Source organism: Mustela putorius, unplaced genomic scaffold, assembly GCF_011764305.1.
Source record: "Mustela putorius furo isolate JIRA1106 unplaced genomic scaffold, ASM1176430v1.1 tig00000997_pilon_pilon_pilon, whole genome shotgun sequence".
NCBI lineage: Eukaryota > Metazoa > Chordata > Mammalia > Carnivora > Mustelidae > Mustela > Mustela putorius.
The window spans coordinates 663,367-682,292 of record NW_025421527.1 but is presented as its reverse complement, the minus strand read 5'-3'; the positions used below and the strand labels follow the sequence as shown (position 1 = coordinate 682,292).

The window sequence follows — 18,926 nt, the reverse complement described above, 5'->3', positions numbered from 1 at the left end:
TTCAACTTTTAGGCTTTAGAGACCTACTTTTAATCATTTGATTTCAGTTTGCTTAATTTGAGTTAATATCTTTTAAAACCTTTTTAAAAACAGCCAGTAACTTGTGTTTGAACAGTTTTGTTTAAAAATGATGGGAAAAAATCAGTATATTCCAGCCTGATTCTAAAAGCAGAATATTTCTGATTTGTTATAACTTTTGCTAGATTGCCGTGCTAAGGAGACAGCAACGTATGATAAAAAATCGAGAGTCTGCTTGTCAGTCCCGCAAGAAGAAGAAGGAATACATGCTGGGCTTGGAGGCCAGGTTAAAGGCTGCGCTTTCAGAGAACGAGAAGCTAAAGAAAGAGAACGGATCCCTGAAGCGACAGCTGGATGAAGTCGTGTCAGAGGTGAGTGCTATTGAGGCCGCCCGATGACGTGGGTTCGAGTAGTCTTTCTTTTCTGGAGAAGCCAATTGGAAATTGTGTAAAAAAAGAATACTAGGGCGCGATAAACCCCAAAGCATTTGCACTCAGAGTACGGCATTGGAAAGAGGAGCTGTGGGCTGTACCTGCCGGTGTGTTCAGAAGCTTTCTGTTTCCTGGGTAGCTTGTTCGCTCTCTTTTCTGACTAAATGAGTCCCCTTGAGGACCCTAAATAGTCTCGACAGGTCTTTCCTTTTATAAAGATTCTATTTTATTTATTTAACAGAGAGAGAGAGAGAGAGAGCGAGCACAAGTAGACAGAAAGGCAGGCAGAGGGGGAAGGGAAGCAGGCTCCCCGCTGAGCAGAGATTTCTGGTGTGGGGCTCCATCCCAGGACCCTGAGATCATGACCTGAGCTGAAGGCAGAGGCTTAACCCACTGAGCCACCCAGGCGCCCCTAGGTCTTTCCTTTTTTTTTTTTTTTTTTAAATTAATTTATTTTCAGCATAACAGTATTCATTATTTTTCACCACACCCAGTGCTCCATGCAATCCGTGCCTTTTCCTTTTAAAGAAGAAAATACAGAAGCGCCTGAGTGGCTCAGTAGGTTGAGCATCTGACTCTCTTGATTTTGGCTCAGGTTATGTTTTTGGTCCCGGGATGGAGCCTGAGTCAGGCTCCAGGCTCCGCCGGAAGCCTGCTTGAGAATTTCTCCCTCTGTCCCTCCCCTCATGCTCTCTCTTTCTTACTCTCTCAAAAACCAACAAACAGAAAGAAAGAAAGAAAACATAAAATAAAAAATGTTAAGGTCTTTTCTCTCCCTGACCACTATTACGGTTTTTGCATTTTGTTGCCGTGTTAGTTCCGATAAAGTCAATCTTCTCCTTAATTCTGTTCATGAAATCTCCCGTCTCAGGATTTCCCACTCCAGAGGGATGTCTGTGCCTACTGTGTGGGGCTTTTCCCACTGTTCTGTCTTTTCCTTACTGAGCACATGTTAAAGGATTTAAGAGACAGGAATTAAACTGCAGATGTCTTTTAAAACTCTTCGAAGACCCATAAAAATGTTAAATTGTTGAATTCTTTCCTTTTGGGTGCAGAGGAGACTGCAAGGGAGTGGCCCTTGCATTTCTCCCTCTGGTGCCCCTCTCTCCTTTTCCCTTGCTGCTGTCCCAGGGAACCTAGAAGCCTCTGCTCTAGTCTTGTGAAAAGTACTGTTCCTCACCTTTGAGTGTTGTTTTTTTTTTTTAAACTATAATAAAATTGGTGAAGAGAAGTGTGCTTATCTTAGATGTTGATTTTTGTGAGATCGATATGTAGTTTAGCTGTATTTAACATGGTTATTTCTTTCAGAACCAGAGGCTTAAAGTTCCTAATCCGAAGCGAAGAGCGATCTGTGTGATGGTAGTGTTGGCATTTATAGTGTTCAGCTACGGACCCATGAGGTAAGCGGGTAGCCGTTTGCGCGGGTACCAACGCCAAAAATTTCAGTTCTCATTCTTTCAGCTCTCATCGTAAGCTAGAGAAAAACAGTTTCGTTTTGTTCTCCTCAGGGACAATATTTAGGTAAGAAGAGGGGGAAGAAGAAAGATTGCTTTCTCTTCCTTGTTCTTCACCTGGGTCTGGCAGAAAATCCATGATGTTTGATGAAGAAAGGCTTCTGTTACCAAACAGATCAGTGGTGGGCCTTGAAATCAGATTGCCCGAGTTCAGATGCTTGCCCCTGCACTTGGTAACTTTGTCGTCTTAGGCAAGTTACTTAACCTCTGTGCTTCAGTTCCTTACCTTTAAAATGATGAAGCCTTTATTATAATACTGTTACCTGCCTCCCCCCGTACTGTGATGCTTGAGTGGCCTCAGGGATTATAAGATACTTGTGTGGCTTCCTCCCTAGCTGGAAAGTAAACAGCTAGAGCCGTAATTAGCAGTCTCTGATTGAGTAGGTTTGGAATGGGAATCAAGAATGCAAGTATTTTATAGTGTTCTAGTTGATTGTGGTACAGGTTTCTAGCTAATCATAGCTTGAGAAACACTGCTTTTAGGTCAGAGTCATAGAACACTAGGATTCAAGGAACCCTGGAGACTCTCTTTTCCAGACTCCCATTCACTGTGGCACATTTGATCGGTGAATGAAATCAGTATATCCTAGGTGCTGGGGAGTCCACGAGTAATTAGACCCGGGCCACACCTTCAAGGATCTCTTGGTCCAGCTGAGACGACGGACAAGTCAAAGGATGACTCCAGTATAATGTGGTGGCTGTGGGAACAGCAGTGTGAACAAATTACTAAAAGAGTGTAAATGAGAGTAAGAATTCCTTGAGAAGGTTTGCATCGTACTGATAGATGTTCAGAACAGATTTTGTTGAATGAGAGTGGAAAGGGAAGTCCCTGCAGGAGACGCTGAATCTTGGAAGTGGGATAGCAGTTTGCCAGCTGCAGAGTATGGAAAGAGATGCCAAGCAGAGGGACCACAGTAGCTAAAAGGCACAATTAGGAAATGGCTTGACATCTTCAGGAAAAAGTGAAAAATTCACATATATCTTGTACAAGTGGGAATGTGTATGACGGAGATGGGTCTACAGGTATACCTGTATGCAGGTATACAGCGGGGGCCAGATACTGACGGGCCTAGTGTGCTGCTGTGTACAGTGAGGCACCCGTGGGTTTTAGGCAGAGGGCAGCATGATCTGTTTTGATGTTAGGAAGGTGACAAAGGGTGGTAGCGAGAATGGACTGGACTGAGCAGATGGTCTTGGCAGTGACAGCGCCGGGAGGCTGTTGGTGTGTTTAAGGTGATATATACGAGTCTGGCGTTGGACTGTGGTGACGGAAAGGACAGGCTGTCTCAGGGTGCACCTTTCATGTAGACTCTGGGCTTTGGTAACTGTTAACAGAGTGGGATGTGAGGAAGAAAAGAGAGAAGCTAAAGATAATTCCAAATTTCTATCTTGAGGGACTGAATGGCGTTACTCTTATTTAAGGCAGCAGATAGGAAGATGAATCATTTTATGATGGAGGATAATGGTTTTTATTAGTATGGGAAGTTTGCTTTCCTCACTAGATATTGGGACAGACGGACAGATGGTAGTGGAGTAGGTGAGATTATCCAAGGAGAACAAGTAGGGGAAGAAGAGTAATACGAATCTGGGGAAACCAGCATGACAGACTCAGGAAAAGAAACTCAGAGTGAGTGGTGTTAGGGACAGAACCTGAAGAATGGTTTTCTGAAGCCAAGAATGAAAGAATTTCAAAAACAGGCTTGTCGGGGCAGAAACCTGAGGTGAGAACACTGACTTTGGCAACTAGCATCTTGATGGTTATCTTGGAGCTTCTCTGTGGTCCAGGCTTTGTGTTGACACTGTTTAATTCAGTGTTCATTTCAGAAGGTGATGTGCAGAGGCAGCACATTTCCTTAGGCACTGTCTTCTGACCTTCCTAAGAGCTCATTTTTTTTCACACAGCCTAAGATTGTGGTAACTGTTTCGAAGACATGTTTTATTAAGTAAAATCCCCGTATCTTTTTCACATGTTTGATGGTCAAGCTAGGTCATTCCCATTTTATTTTTACACAGTTTCTAAAAAGTAAGATGTAGATCTTGTATTCAGCTTTCATTATCATTTGGTATTAACACAACTTGCTAGAGTAGTTGATACCCCATCATGGAATCCCAGATACCCATCTACTTTTTACTAAAATGATTCAGTGGAAAGAGGTCAACTTCTGAGTTGACCTATTTTTGAGTTTATACTGTATTAGACACGTTACACAGAATATGTAGAAGAGATACCTGGAACAAGCATTTAAATTATTAAAAGAAATTTTTTTTGCTGTCTGTTGATATTTTACCCATATCCTTCATATTAAAATGATTTTTTCATTTAACTCTGATGATGGCAGTCTCAGAGGCTTTATGCAGTAGCATTTGGTGGACAGTAAAGCAGATGGGGTTGGGATGTAGGAAGTGAGGTGGGGCTGGGGATACACCTTGTTGTGGGAGCCCTCATGAGTAAATAGAAATTCGTGGGGAAAAAAGACAAAAATTTTCAAGCGGATTAATGATGTTTATAGCTACTGGGGTAGAGGGGCTGTGTGGGGGTGGATCTCATTTCTGTGGGCAGATAAGTTGATTCATTTTGGAAGGAGGAGACTATGGTCCTCTTTTTTTTTTAAGATTTTATTTATTTATTAGAGAATGAGAGGGAGCATGAAAGGAAGAAGATTAGAGGGAGAGGCAGACTCCCCGTGGAGCTGGGAGCTGACGCGGGACTCAGTCCTGGGGCTCCAGGATCATGACCTGAGCTGAAGGCAGTCACTTAACCAACTGAGCCACCCAGGCGCCCGACTGTGGTCCTATTTTATCATGGAAGTTTTGTGTCCAAAAAATTAGATGGACAGTACAAACAGCAGAATGAAGAAGAAAGCCTAAATATTTGAAAGTCCTGAGGAACGGGCAGAGGAGATCTGTGTCTCTCTGTGAAGGCTTGAGGAACAGAAAGCAAGCAGAGAGAACATTTAGGAAGTGTGCAGATTTTTAAATTCCAACATGTTAAAAGGCTTAGATTGAAGCAAAGTAACAAAGAGCTGGAAGGGGTGGAGAAATATCGAAGTATCTCAACAGGTTGGAATACCTCCAGACACCAAGAAGGAAATAGAAAGAAACTGGCTCATAAAAACCAGGAACTAATTCTTTAGACACAGTTTGGCTCAGATGGTGAAATATCAAAGCTGAGAGGGCAGCAGTGGTCTGAAAGGCTAAACCTGCCCCCAAACCAGCTTTGGCAGTGGACATGTGCCATCACGTATGCTCTTCCAGAACATTCTTGATTGACCCTGTCCTCTGCAGCCTCTTCACTGCAAGAGTGAAGATCTCAGGGCTGGGAATCTGCCAGAGGAGCAGAAACTTCCCCGCTGAACCTTATTAATACCACCTGGAATGTATTTATTGAATAACTCCCACACCCATGGCTGTGTCTGTCAATCTATAAACCTTAAGCATTATTGGGTTTTAATTGGTATCAAAAAAAGCAAGATTTGTGTGTGTTCTAACTAAACCTTTCTTAAGTACCAGAAAACTGAGTCTGGCCAGACAAACAGACATTTAAAGGAGAGATTTCCAAAGCATTTTAAATTTAGGAAATGAAACTCTTTCAGAACAGATCCCATTACCATAGTAAAGTTGTCAGTGTTGTGTCAGATGTTCCATGTAGAGTTAAACTTCTGTACCGTATTGGTATGGGTCCAAGTGAAAAAATATATAACACACAAGTTTGTTGCCTATAGGTATGCCTTAAGAAACATTTCCTGAAGGCCCTTGTGGTGATGAAATGTAAATACATCTTACATTTAAAGTAAGAGAGTTTTGTGCAGCAATACTGACTAGTTTGAAGAGTTTTAGGTTACTGAATAGTCATAACACAGAAAAAGAAAATAAACCAAACAGACTTAAAAGGGTTAATTTTTCTGACCTTATTGATGTTGTGCGGATGGTAAAGAAGGCATCTAGCTTTTTCTGGCACAAGATTCAAAGTGCTGGTCCCCTCTGGGTGGTCCATAAAAATAGTAACTCTGGGCAGCAGGGAGTGGCTAAACTGGACAAATGTGAATTGAGAGGAAACCCTCTTCTTACTACCCATTAGGGTCGATTCTGTGATTATCAGTCTTTTTTTATAGTTAAAGAACTGGAAATTTAACAAAGGTCTTTTTAAAAATTTATCATGGAAAACTCTGCCTTCTCTACTATACCATAAAGTGGCTTTTTCCTACCATTGTCCAAGGACTTCTGTTTTTGGCAATATGGTGGGCTATCAATATGGAGAAACTCTTTGCAATTCTATACACCAACAAATGCTGGATTAACAAACAAATCAAAACTCTGTTATGTAATGGGTGAACCCAAGACAGAGGAAGGACTTCATAGTGGCCAGAGATGTAAAGATAACTTGAATCCATTATAAGCTAGCATTGGAAGTGGTGCTATTTTCTGATCTTCTGGCCTAGAGTTTGGTGACAGGAAAGTTGCGGGGTCCCGAACAAGGTAGGAGATCACAACTGAGCCTCATCCCCCCCTTCCCATACCCAAATAAAGCTGGAACATCCAAAGAATGACATTTTTCATTTGCTAAAAAGAGGGGGAAAAGTAGGTTGTCCTATCACATAGGAAGAGTATTTGTAAGTACCTGTCTCGGTATTGGCTTTGAGTAGGATGGAAATAAAGAAAAAATCTCCCGGAGAACTCATCATTACATGTCTTAACTCACACAGGTTTGAGCCTGAATTTATACTACTATTGTGACACTCCTCAAAAAAACCAAGCCAAAAATTTAGTTTAAGTGGCCCTGTGTTGGTACTGCTAGGCTCCTGGTGGAAACAAATGCACCATCTTCTCAGAGGAAAGCGCCGTGGACATCCTTCTAAAAAACTGAAGATCCAGTTCCATCTGACCATGCGCCAACATGACGTCCCTTTCCCCTGATCATTCATCACACTAGGAAACCAAGCCACCATGGGCACGAGTTGGAGGAAATAACAAACTACAGAATCAGACTCGGAAGACTGCAGATATTTGAATCAACAGCTACAAGGTGTAAAGTAAATATGTGAACTAGAAGAGGGCTTCAAAGAATGGGAAAGGAACAAAAGACGATCAGAAATGATGCACACATTTTGAGAAAAATCTAGAAATGTGATAGTAAGTTAAAATTAGAAAATGCCCAGGTTGGGGCGCCTGGGTGGCTCAGTGGTTAAGCCGCTGCCTTCGGCTCAGGTCATGATCTCAGGGTCCTGGGATCGAGTCCCGCATCGGGCTCTCTGCTCAGCAGGGAGCCTGCTTCCTCCTCTCTCTCTCTCTGCCTGCCTCTCTACCTACTTGTGATTTCTCTCTGTCAAATAAATAAATAAAGTCTTTAAAAAAAAAAAAAAAAAGAAAATGCCCAGGTTAAAACAACAAAATAGGCACATTTGAAGAAAGAAACCGTGAATGGGAAGATAGGGCTGAAGGAAATGTAGAGTGTAACAGAGAGACGAGATGGAAAACATGGAAGAGATTTAAGAGGGGAGGTCACACTGCCATCGCCAAGTAATCCAAGTAGCATTTCTCAGGAGACATTCTGACATCTTGTACCTCCTGAAGAGATGCCCTGGAAAGGATACAGTATCACTTCTGTGATATTCTAGCCAAAGAAGGAATAATCTTAATTTTCTAATGAAAAAAATAATGGATAAATCCATTTAGAGAGGACAATGTATAAAATAGCCTGTGATCTTAAAGCATTCAGGGTATTCAAGAAGAAGGAAAATAACCCCAAAGGATGGTTTGAGACACAGAAATGAATGGCCAGAATGACAAAAATGATAGTTGTAGATAAAGCTTTCTTAAAAAGTTGATGATATAAAACATTAATAATGTCTAGTTTGTAAGGTTAGAACTCAAGGCGGAAGTATTTTCTGTACAGTAATCCCTGATCAATTGAAAAGGGTGTGATGGAAGTGAAACCATTCAAAGTTCTTGTTTGAGAAGTAGGTAAAAATATTAATTGTTTAGACTTGTTTAGCATGTAAAATTAGCATTTTAAAGTTTTGGTTTAACCCCTAGCAAAATGTAATTGGAGTGTATCCTTTCAAAATCTAGTGGAAGAAATATCACTGAATGAGATGGACAGACTCAGCCCAAAAGAAGGCATGAAAAGAGGGAAGGCGACCACTAGAGTAGGAAAGCACAAAATGTGATGGTAGAAATGAATCTAGAATATTATCCGTAATCACAATATGTGGAAATGCACTGAACTCTGCATTTAGAAGGCAAAGATCGTCAGACTGGGGGTGCGGAATGATAGGCAGAATTCAGCTTTATGCCTTTTACAGGAGAAACACCTAAAAGTGTCAGGCTACAGAAAGTCAAAGTTGAAAAGTCAAGGGATTGAAAAAGCCAATGGCAAAAAGAAAGCTGGAGTTGCCCTATTAATGTCGGACACATAGACATTAAGGAAAAAGTGTTATTAGACACAATTATTGAACTGTTAGTTTACCAGGAAGATACATGATTCTAAATTAGTATATACCTATTAAGAGAGCTCGGAAATAATCATTAATAGAACTACAGGGGAAACTGACATTCCACTGCCATAGTGGGGAATAGGAGTGTGCCTCGCTTTCTCTCTCTCTCTCTCTCTTTTTTTTTTTTTTTAATTTTTTACTTCTTTTCAGCGTAACAGTATTCATTGTTTTTGCACCACACTCAGGGCTCCATGCAATCCGTGCCCTCTCTAATACCCACCACCTGGTTCCCCCAACCTCCCAACCCCCGCCCCTTCGAAACCCTCAGATTGTTTTTCAGAGTCCATAGTCTCTCATGGTTCACCTCCCCCTTCCAATTGCCCCAACTCCCTTCTCCTCTCCATCTCCCCATGTCCTCCATGCTATTTGTTATGCTCCACAAATAAGTGAAACAAATATGATATTTGACTCTCTCTGCTGGACTTGGAGTGTGCCTCTCTTGATAGAGCACACTGACGGAATCTGCCAGGATAGAGAGGGTTTGAATGTTATTATGAAACCTGATGGCCGTTTAGAGAAATGCTGCATTTATCAACACACAGAGTTTTTGAACCAGAGCTGGAAATGTTAAAAAAAAGTATTGATCTGTGCTAGATCATAAAGGAAGTCTCAACAGATTTCAGAGACTAACATGCAGACTGCATTCAGTGTGAGGGTAATTAAACTACAAATCAATAACAAAAAAAGTAAGAATTTCTGCTACTAAAACTTAAAAATACAATTCTAAATAACTCATAAATCAAAGAAGAAATCATAATGAAATGATTACTGAATGATATTAAAAATACTATTTATCAGACCTTGTAGGAAGTATCATGTTACATGGAATAAGCAAATTGCGGAAGAGTGTTTATAGTAGGATTACATTTATGTCAGGTTCAGACCGAAAGAACTGCACAGTGTGAATGTGTGTACATATGTGTGAAAGCTATAAAAGAAAGCAAGGGAACTGTTACTACAAAATTCAAAAGTCACATTGAGTAAGTTTAACTCACACGTAGGCCAGGCTAAGTATTTCTGCCTGTTGCTTCCACATCGTCCTATTTACATGTCATAGAACTTGTCACACTGGCTAGTTCTTTGTTGCTCTGTCTTCACTGCTATAGCTCTTGTGTTGTTTTCTTTTTTTGGGCGGGGGGAAGCTCTTCTGCAGTCCATTTTTTTATTATATCCTCAGCATCTAGCATAATATGTACAGTACATGGCATATACTAAAAAAAATAAAAATAAATGCTATACTGAATTACGAGGCAGGGTTTGTCAGGCTGACAAGGAGAGATGGGCATTCCAGGCAGAGTTAGGGAGGATGGCTTTTTGCCGGCGGTAAGAAGCAATCCGAGATGGCTAGAGCTCCTCTGCCGAAATTTTAGATCATGCTTGACATAGTGGAAGCTCCTTAATAAAATCTTTGTTGGATGTGGTTGAGCGAAGAAACAGATGAATGAGGGCCTGCTGGAACGTGAATGAGCATAGACTGTCCTGTGGCGAGTGGAAAGCAGTAGGGCTGAGAGGGTAGGCTGTGGCCAGTCCCTTTAGGGCATCATGTTCCCTGCGGAGGAGAAGACCCCAAACAGTGACCATTGTACGGTAACGTTCTAGTGAGTACTAAGTGATGTGGTGTGTTTTGTGAGTGTCATACAGTGAACAGGAGGTTAGTGGAGATGGTGATTATAGGAAAGGCTTCACCCAGAAGAATGGAATTAAAGATTTATAAGGAGAGAGACAGAGGTTCCGTGGGAGGTGAGGGATGCACGACACTAAACAGCATACGGTACGGGGGGAAGAAGTTATTTCCCCTGTCTGCCCTTTTTGTTGCCTTAAAAAAAACAAACATGAGGCAAAAAAAGGTCTTCACTTCCTAGGCCTTTTATGAGTGATTAGATTTTCTTATTTGTTTTCTGGTTGTGTGTTTTCTAAGACACCTTAATTTTCATAACCTGTTCTATCTAATTACTGCTACTTTCTGCATTGCAGTGGAGTTTCTTCTCATTTTTCATACACTTAGTCTTGTACGGATGTTGGAATTGGATTGGATAAGGCATAAGTGGTTATCAAGTTTAAATTTTTGAGGTGGAAGAAGAGATTTTTTCATTGTGGGGTGGGGGCTTAATTTTTAGAATTTTGTCTTTTTGTGTTCCTCCTTTCTTAAAGCAGTGTTCGCACAGCTGATGTTGGTCACACCAGAGACATGGTTTTCATTGCTGCTCTGTGCTGATGTGTTTCTGTTTTGTTGTTACGTTAAGTTTATACCTTAAGACCATTCTGACATTAGGGAAGTTTAACCCTCCCCCATACCTCAAGGACTGATGTAAATTTCAGACTTGTACAGATATCCAGGAAAGAGGGTATGTTGGAGGGAATGAGCAGTGTTCCTTTTAGACATTTGTAGAAATATTTCTTAGTTGAGGGAAGTTGAATTAATTTAAGAAAAATGGGGGAAATAAGGGAAGAGAAAGGGAAAATCGATTAATCTTGATGGAAGAAAAGAATTTCCAAAAGGTTCTCTTGGCTGCATAAAGTTTAATGAGCAATAAATTGTGTTAAAAATACTTCCATCTTTATAAAGCAGGATGGTTAAGAGCTAGTTGGAGAATCATCGGTCTGAACCCTACTTGTAGTCTGTCGTGTATTCTGAGTTTTGTGGTTGGTTGAGTAATGACAGGGGCTCAAGTTTTTAATCGCAGAAGTTTGGGGTTTTGCAGATTCTCCTTGCCTACTTAAAAGTTGGGATGAAAAAAAAGTTTGGCTGATTTTTTTCTTGCATTTTCTCATAGTGGTTCTCGACCATGGCTGTACATTAATAATCACTAGGAAATCTTCCAAAGGGAGGAGCCCTGCCCAAAACTTGTGGAATCTGGTAGGATGGCTCTAATTCAGTTGTTCTTGAACAAAATATTTTTCCCTCGGGTGATTCTGAAATATGTCCAGAGTTGAAAGCTGTGTTGTTTTTCTTTCTTTTTTATATACCTTGGCTTCTGTAGAAATTGTAAGAGCACTTACCCATTGAATTTAGAGGATAACGTATATAAGAGAAGTTTGGTTTTTTTAAAGATCTTATTTATTTGAGAGAGAAAGTGAGAGAGTGAGTGGGGGCAGAGGGGCCAAGGTAAGGGGGAAACAGGCTCCCTGATGAGCAGGGAGCCCGATAGGGGGCGTGAGCCCAGGGTCCCCGGATCATGACCTGAGCCGAAGGCAGACGCTTAACCAACTGAGCTACCCTTGTGTCCTGGGAAGTTTTGTTAAATGTCTAGACAGACACATCTGTACTCAGAGGTTTGTCTTATATAATTGAGGAAATGTATGGACCTCTGTTTTGTACTAAGAGCCACAGCATAACCTGTGGGGAATTTCTTCCTGGCACAGAGGACTGTAGTTACAGATTCCTTTGTTATGCTTTCCCCTTTCTATTTTAAAAGTCACTGTCATCCTCCTCCTCTTCTGAAAATAAAAAGCAATTTCTTAGGAGGTTTTGAATATGTGAGGTCTTAAAAAAATAACAAATGTTTGAAATTGACAGGGCCTTTTCTGTGTTTGTTCCTGGTTAGGTGCTCTCCCCTCACTAGAATGGAATCTTTACCGTTTGAGGCATCAGACTTGGATGAAGAAGGGTAAATCATACTGTTTAAGGGCCAGCTACTCTGTGGTTTGCTTCTGAGACTGTTAAGGAAAAGCGGACCGCAGAAAATATGGCACTGAACTTGAGTTGTCTGGAACTGGTTAGAAATAAAATGTCTCTATTCTAACATTCTCTAAGTTTGTCAGCTTTTCATAATTTTTACAGGAAAAACTCTAGCTTCTTATCCTGAGATGAGCCTGTCCCCAAATCTGGCTCTAATTTTTTTTCCTGTTCAATTGCTGAGCACATTTTGCTGTATGAAATCATTATTGGCTGTAGGTTAAAAGTTACTGTATAACTTAAATGTCAGAATTCAAACCACCAAGTCTACATGATTTTGTTCAGCCAGATTTTAAAATGAAATCTAATTCAAATTCTTGGCTGAAAGTACTTTCCACATTTATCAAAGTGACACATAAGCTGAAGAAATGCAGTACATCTAAACAGCAGGTGTCACTGAATTGCAGAGATGTGATGGGGCGAAGGGCGGTCCGTCCCCCGAATCGTGTCGTTTACTCTCGTTCTTCAAAAAAGTATCCATGCAGAGTAACTGGTTCTCATTTCTTCCAGCCTTTGTAGATTTCAATCTTTTTGTTTTTTAATAAGAAAATGACGTAGAGTTTGTCAAGTGCAGAGCTGAGTTTTGAGGGCATGGAAAAATCTGTTGATGATTTTCTTTAGTTTTGGACTCCGTGGGAGTTGTATATTGGGAGGTCTGTAAGGAGTACCAGCGGCTTAGCCTTCATTGCTTGGCTACCTTTTGGCCCAGACTTGAGTTGTTACAGTGAGGGAAAGGACATTTGAAAACAGAAATGTACATCCTTTGCTAATTGCCTTCTTAACCTTGAGTAAGTCACTATGTCACTTTCAAGATAAGGGGAAGTAATGTAACTTCTGCCGCTTTCTCTTTTTTGAGAGGAGTCACTGCGAAACCCAGAGCACATGAGAAAGCTGTCAAAGTTCAAGTCGGTTTTGATGTTTTCTTTAGACTCCAGATCTTAGCATGTATGGTGTGTCTGAAGCAACTTTCTCAACCACCATTTCCAGTACTTAGTACATTCAGGTGGAATCCTGTGGTAGAAGGTGATCAAAACATAAATGGTAAAGGAGTTCACAGCTTTGCTTGTGGAAAGGGAAGCTGTAGCCTGATATTAAGGTAGTGTAGGGTAACCGAAACTTTTGACTGTAAGGAAATATATGTGTAACTAATCACATATCATTTAGGCTTCTATGCGATTTGGTATCACTGCCTTATTTTCTCCAGATTTGAGCTGTTTTGTCATTTCAGGAAACATTTGAAACAAATATTTTACAGATTGTTTTTAACTGAGTTACGGCCGATGTAGCATGCATGAATTGTGAGTGTGTGGTGTATGTACATTTAGACTTCATGTTGTCTGTGCGTTCTGAACAAAAACTGGCATTAACATGTTCTGTCCACAGTCAGTTTTTCATAGTCTGTGACCGCTGAGGAGCTAGAATTAGGGAATCACAGAAAGTCCATATGCCTTATGTGGCTTTCTCTGTCAGCCCTTCTCAGTAAAGCAGCATTACTTGTTTCATTCTTCCGTCGTATGTGGGTTTTGTTACTGTTGTGAATTTGAAAATGTGAGATAGATGGAAATAAGACCGCTGGAAGAAAAGGTGAATAAAAAGGAGAAGAGAATTAGTTCTAGAATAATCTAGGTTGGCTGTATGTTGATACTGTCTGTGCTTGGTTGGTAAAGGTAGTGGTTTTTGTGTTTGTCTTGTTAAGCTATTTTTAAATACTTTGTGCCAAGAAAATGGGCCTAAGCAATTTTGTGAATTCATTCTCCCAGAACTGTGAGGGAAGGTGTGATTATCTCTCTGACAGATGAGGAGACTGAAATTCCAGGTGCTGATGTTGCAGAGCTAGGATCTAGAGTACGCCTGTGGAGCCCTTGTCTTAATCACTTCCAGAGCCACTGAGGCAGGGGAAAAGAAGTTGCAGACAGAGGAGAAGAGTTAGGATTTGATCCAGTAACTTGACCCATTCCTTGAAAGCTAGGATTGGCTGTGAAAGGAGGAGAAACTACTCTAAGGTGACTAGGTTGATGTAAATATAACAGAGAAGGGATTGTACTCCAATTTCCAGGCATCGTTTTGACATTTAGAATGATCAGAGCAGGCCTTTCTCAAGGGAGAAAATTCCAGGAAGTTGTTTACACACAAACTTCTTATATCAAACATTGACTCGTTAACTTCAATTGAGTAAGTATAGTGTATTGTCTATTGCTGTGTGACAGATCACCCGAAAACTTAATGCCTGAAGATGACATTTACTTTGCTAAAGCTCTACAATTTGGGCAGGGCTCAGTAGAGACTGTTCTTTGTTCCATGGAGTGTCAGTGGGGATGGCTTGGGTTTATGGACCATTCAAGACGGCTCACGCATCATGGCCAGCAAGTTGGTGCTGGCTTTGGCTGAGACCGCTCAGGCTATGGGTTGGGTTTCTCTGTTCTTCTCCATTTACGCTTCTCCACCAGCAGGTTGGCTTTCCTCTTAGTTTCGAGGTGGAGTTCCAAGAATGAGCATCACCTGTTAGAAGAGTGCTTGCTTTATAATTGTTCATTTGAATGAGTGGAAGGATCTCATGCTGATTTCTTGCTCACATTGGCTCACTTGGCAAACTGCTGCTATAAAGTACATGTTTATGCTCAGGGGCTGATAATCCCTGGTTCTGAGAACTACTATTTAGGTTTTTAAAATCTTGATTTAAAGATTTATTTCTTTATCCAGTCACATTTCTGTTTTTAGTAAATTACCCCCAGTTACTACTGGCCTGCAAAAATCATCTGTGAACCATTCAGTAAACAGAAAAAAATTCTTTTAAGATTTGGAGAACTCCCTTGGGAACTTTTCATTTTTAGCCTCAATTGCAATGAAAATTAACATAATTTCCTGTTCCTGGATCTGAAGATGGTGTAATAATGAATTCACCACCTGCCATTCTTGAGTTGTGAGTTAGTGTCCCTAAAATGTAAGATCTGGATTTTTCTCTTGACTTGAGGCCGAATGCTACATACATTTCATCTGTTTATTATTAAAAAAAAAAAAAAAGAGGTCCCTGTACTCCTTAACTTACATTCTAGTGAGGACAGACTGACAGTAAACATAATAAGCAAATACAATGATAGAGTTGTAGTTCCTTTGAGCAAAGGGGGTAAACTATAGTAGAGTGAATGGTTTTACAAGTGTGAGGGTGGTTGTTGGAACTGTAGTTTGAAATAGCGATCATTGTAAAGTAGACATACGCACCAAGGCTTAACAAGAGGGCCAACCGTATAGATAGGTAGGGGAAGAGCATTCCCAGCAGAGGAAACAGCCATGCAAGGGCCCTAGGGTAGAGGTATGCCTTACGTGTTCTGGAAAAAGCAAGGAGGTCAGGGTGGCTGGACTGAAGTGAGCAAGGGGGAGAGTAGTCAGTGATGAGGCTGGAGGGGTAAGATGGATGCATTGAGTGGGGCCTTGGTCACTTTAAGGTTTGGGGCTTTTGCAAATGGGGAGCTATCTGAAGGTTTGAACAGAGAAGTGACTTAATAATTTGACCCAGATTTTAAAACAATTCCTCCTGTTGCTGTGTTGAGAAAGGGCAGAACCTGGCAGGCAAGAAGGCAAGCTGTTTCCCTAAATGCTCTGTGTCATCCTTGGGACACAGAGCACTTTTTGATTTACAAATGCATGTTCACATCTGTCATTTCGCTTAACTCTTTGGAAAAATGAAATATGTGTTATTTTTCCTATTTTACATGTGAGGAATTTCTATTTTACATGTGAGGAATTGCATACAGAGAAGGTCTCCACCAGTGGGGGTCTCAGAGCCACGCCTTGAACCCAGATCTCTTAATGTCAAATTTTGTGCTCTTTCCACCATCCTGCATTAAAACTGGAAAAACTCCATGTTCTTTTCAGCTTCATGTGATTTCAAGTTTTCATGGGTAGTTCTCCACCAGCAGAGCAGCAACAGCATGTGGATTTCTTGAGGAGATGAAAACCAGTAGGATTCTTACCTGCTGAGACGGCTTGAACTTAAAATTGATCTGCTTGTATCATAAGAAAGCAGGTCTGCAAAGGGTAGAATGGATTTGGAAATGTGCTGGTTTTTGTTTAGCTACTTGGTATGAAAATTGGTTATCTGAAATCACTTCTTAACAATTAAGTGTCTTCACAGATAATCTATAACATTTGTTGGCTTTTAGAATTTTTATAAGTGAAAAAGTGAAGTAACAATTTTTAGAATACTTTTTCCAGACTTTTGGGGAAATTGAAATTATTTGTGTTTTTACCAATCTATGCTTTCAGGCCTGTTGGCCCCTGACATGAGCAAGGTTTATTGGTGTAACGGTTACTTTGTGGCCTAAAACTCTTGTGACTCTTGTGGAATAGCATGTTTCTGATCATGGAGACATGGGGACTTTTATTTTCTTAGTATTTATTAGTTTATTTAAAAATACAGAATAGAACGTAATTTAACCTAATCATGAAAAGAGTTTGATTAGACTGTTTTATTAATGTTATGAACTATAAACAGTCATTGCTATTACTACACTAACCCTTCCCATGACTCTGAGCCATCTCTTTGTATTATTAGAAATTTAATTTTTCCAGGGGTGCCTGGGTGGCTCAGTGCATTAAGCCTCTGCGTTCTGCTCAGGTCATGATCCCAGGGTCCTGGAATCAAGCCCCACATTCGGCTCTCTGCTTAGAAGGGAGCCTGCTTCCTCCCTCTCTCTGCCTGCCTCTCTGCCTCTTTGTGATCTCTGTCAAATAAATAAATAAAATCTTAAAAAAAGAAAAAAATTTAATTTTTCCAAAATTAACAAAAGCAGTCATTGAATGATGCTAAAATAGTCATGCCAAGAATCTGGAAGTTCACATCCACAGTTCTCTTTTCCTCTTTTGTACATTTGGCTACTGTCAGATTCCTTGATAATATTATGGTGGCACATTGTACCTAAGACAGTCTTGAATTCTGGCAGTGAAATAAAGCTCTTTCATGTATTTCAGATAGTCATAAAAACAAGGGAAACACAATTCTGCAGTTACTCAGATGGTTAAAATTAGTTTCTCTGGGTCATTTCATAGGGTTCAAGCATTTATAGTTTTTTTTTCTTTTGAGCTGAATTGGATAGGTGGTTTGTCTGTAATTTAGCTTAAGAGAAATTTCATTTTAAGACCTTAAAAAAATCTACAAGGAATGGAAGCCAAAGGACAACAACCACCAAAAACAAATAAATGAAAAACTTTAACAGATTCTTTTCAGAATTTCTTAGTATATTACCTTTTCAAAATAGATTCTGGGCCAATGAGTAGATAATAAAGGTGAGGCAAACAATGGGTAGGGGTTACATAGAGTAGCTAAGGTTAAAGGTAAATTGCCATTACACTGTGATATTCATTACCTGTATGGGCAGCAGTGAAAAAACAGTGATCACGTAAGAGCCAAACCAGTCAACATCAAAGCTGATTTCCGGCCAGTGCAACTGCTGAGTGACGGTTGTGCAGCTCAGCTCCAGATGGAATCAACTAAGCCGATGGTTAACCTCAGGGCATTTGCTTGGAACAGCCGTAAATTGTGAATTGAAGTGCCTGTCTTCATAGCAATATTAACATCATCAAAAGAACAATGATCAGTAGAAAGGCACTTTCAAACTTCCAAGTATTAATAATGCTGAACACGTTTCCTTTATAAAACGTGCATAAACCATACAGATGTCCACTTTAATTATACCCTTCCACCTGCCGCCCGTCTGGAGCCTCCCGGCCCCATCCTTCTCCCCAGAATGTCCACTTCTGTTGCATTCATTGTGGCAAATGTGTCATTTTTAGGGAATGAGATAGGAAAGATGTGCAAGACAGGATTATTTAAAATGGTGGCTCTCGAACATTTTGAGTGTGTCTCAGTCACTTAGATGGCTTGTTAAAACACAGAGTCACTGGGCACTATTCCTAGTGTTTCTGGATGAGTCTGAATGGGGTGGGGCCTGAGAATTTGCATTTCTAACCAGCTGTCAGGTGATGCTAATGCTGCCGGTCTAGGTACTACACTTCGAGAATCAGAGGAAGGTACTTTCTGATCAAGAGAAACTAATGTAGTGTGTTAATTGCTAGTTGATAGTAGGATTCAAGGAAACACAAGTGAAGTTATTCTAAAAGCCATAGCAGCACTTTGGCTTGGCAGTTAACTGTGGGTGATCGAGGGAGCCTCCCTTTTTTAAAGGTCTGTACTCCCTAGCCAGGGCATAGGAAAACAGGGAAACTGTTCTAGTAATCTGCCGTTTTTCAAGTAGTTAAGGTAACTAGGAGATCATTGTAATTCCAGTTTTTCAAAGAAAGAAGGTAGATTCCCCCATTAGAACAGGGAATTTTAACAATCATAGGGAAGATTCTGATACAGAAAGGGAGAGGATGGGGGGCCTGGCGGGCTCAATCAGTGGAGCATGTGACTCTTGATCTTGGGAATGTAAGTTTGAGTCCCATGTTGGGAATAGAGATTATTTAAAACATGAAATATTTAAACATAAATAAATAAGAAAAGGACATATCTGAGAGCCAAAATTAAAACAGGAACAAACAGGCTAGTTTTGTTTTTGTTACTTGATTAAATTTCTGGACTTAGTGAAACTGTGGCAGGCAAGGCCATCCCTAATCTAGCTTCCATTATGGTCCTGCTCCCCGGCCTTTCTCCTCTCCCTGAGACGATCCCTTTCTCTCAGTGTCCACGCTCTACTTGTAGTTCTCTGAGCAAATCATGCTCTCATACTTGTATGCTTTCCCCACATACTATTCCATCTGTACGGCATGGCCACCCTCACTCCCTCTTCCTTTTCCA

General features: G+C 40.6%; 1 protein-coding gene across 1 annotated transcript in view; it reads left to right on the top strand.

Annotated features, from left to right (window-relative positions):
- ATF6 (activating transcription factor 6) overlaps window positions 1–18,926 on the top strand; it is a 210,914-nt gene that overhangs the window by 51,550 nt on the left and 140,438 nt on the right. The window contains exons 9-10 of the mRNA XM_045086531.1: window positions 204–389; window positions 1,758–1,849. Coding sequence (XP_044942466.1) covers window positions 204–389; window positions 1,758–1,849 — 278 coding nt within the window. The remainder of the gene's footprint in view (window positions 1–203; window positions 390–1,757; window positions 1,850–18,926) is intronic.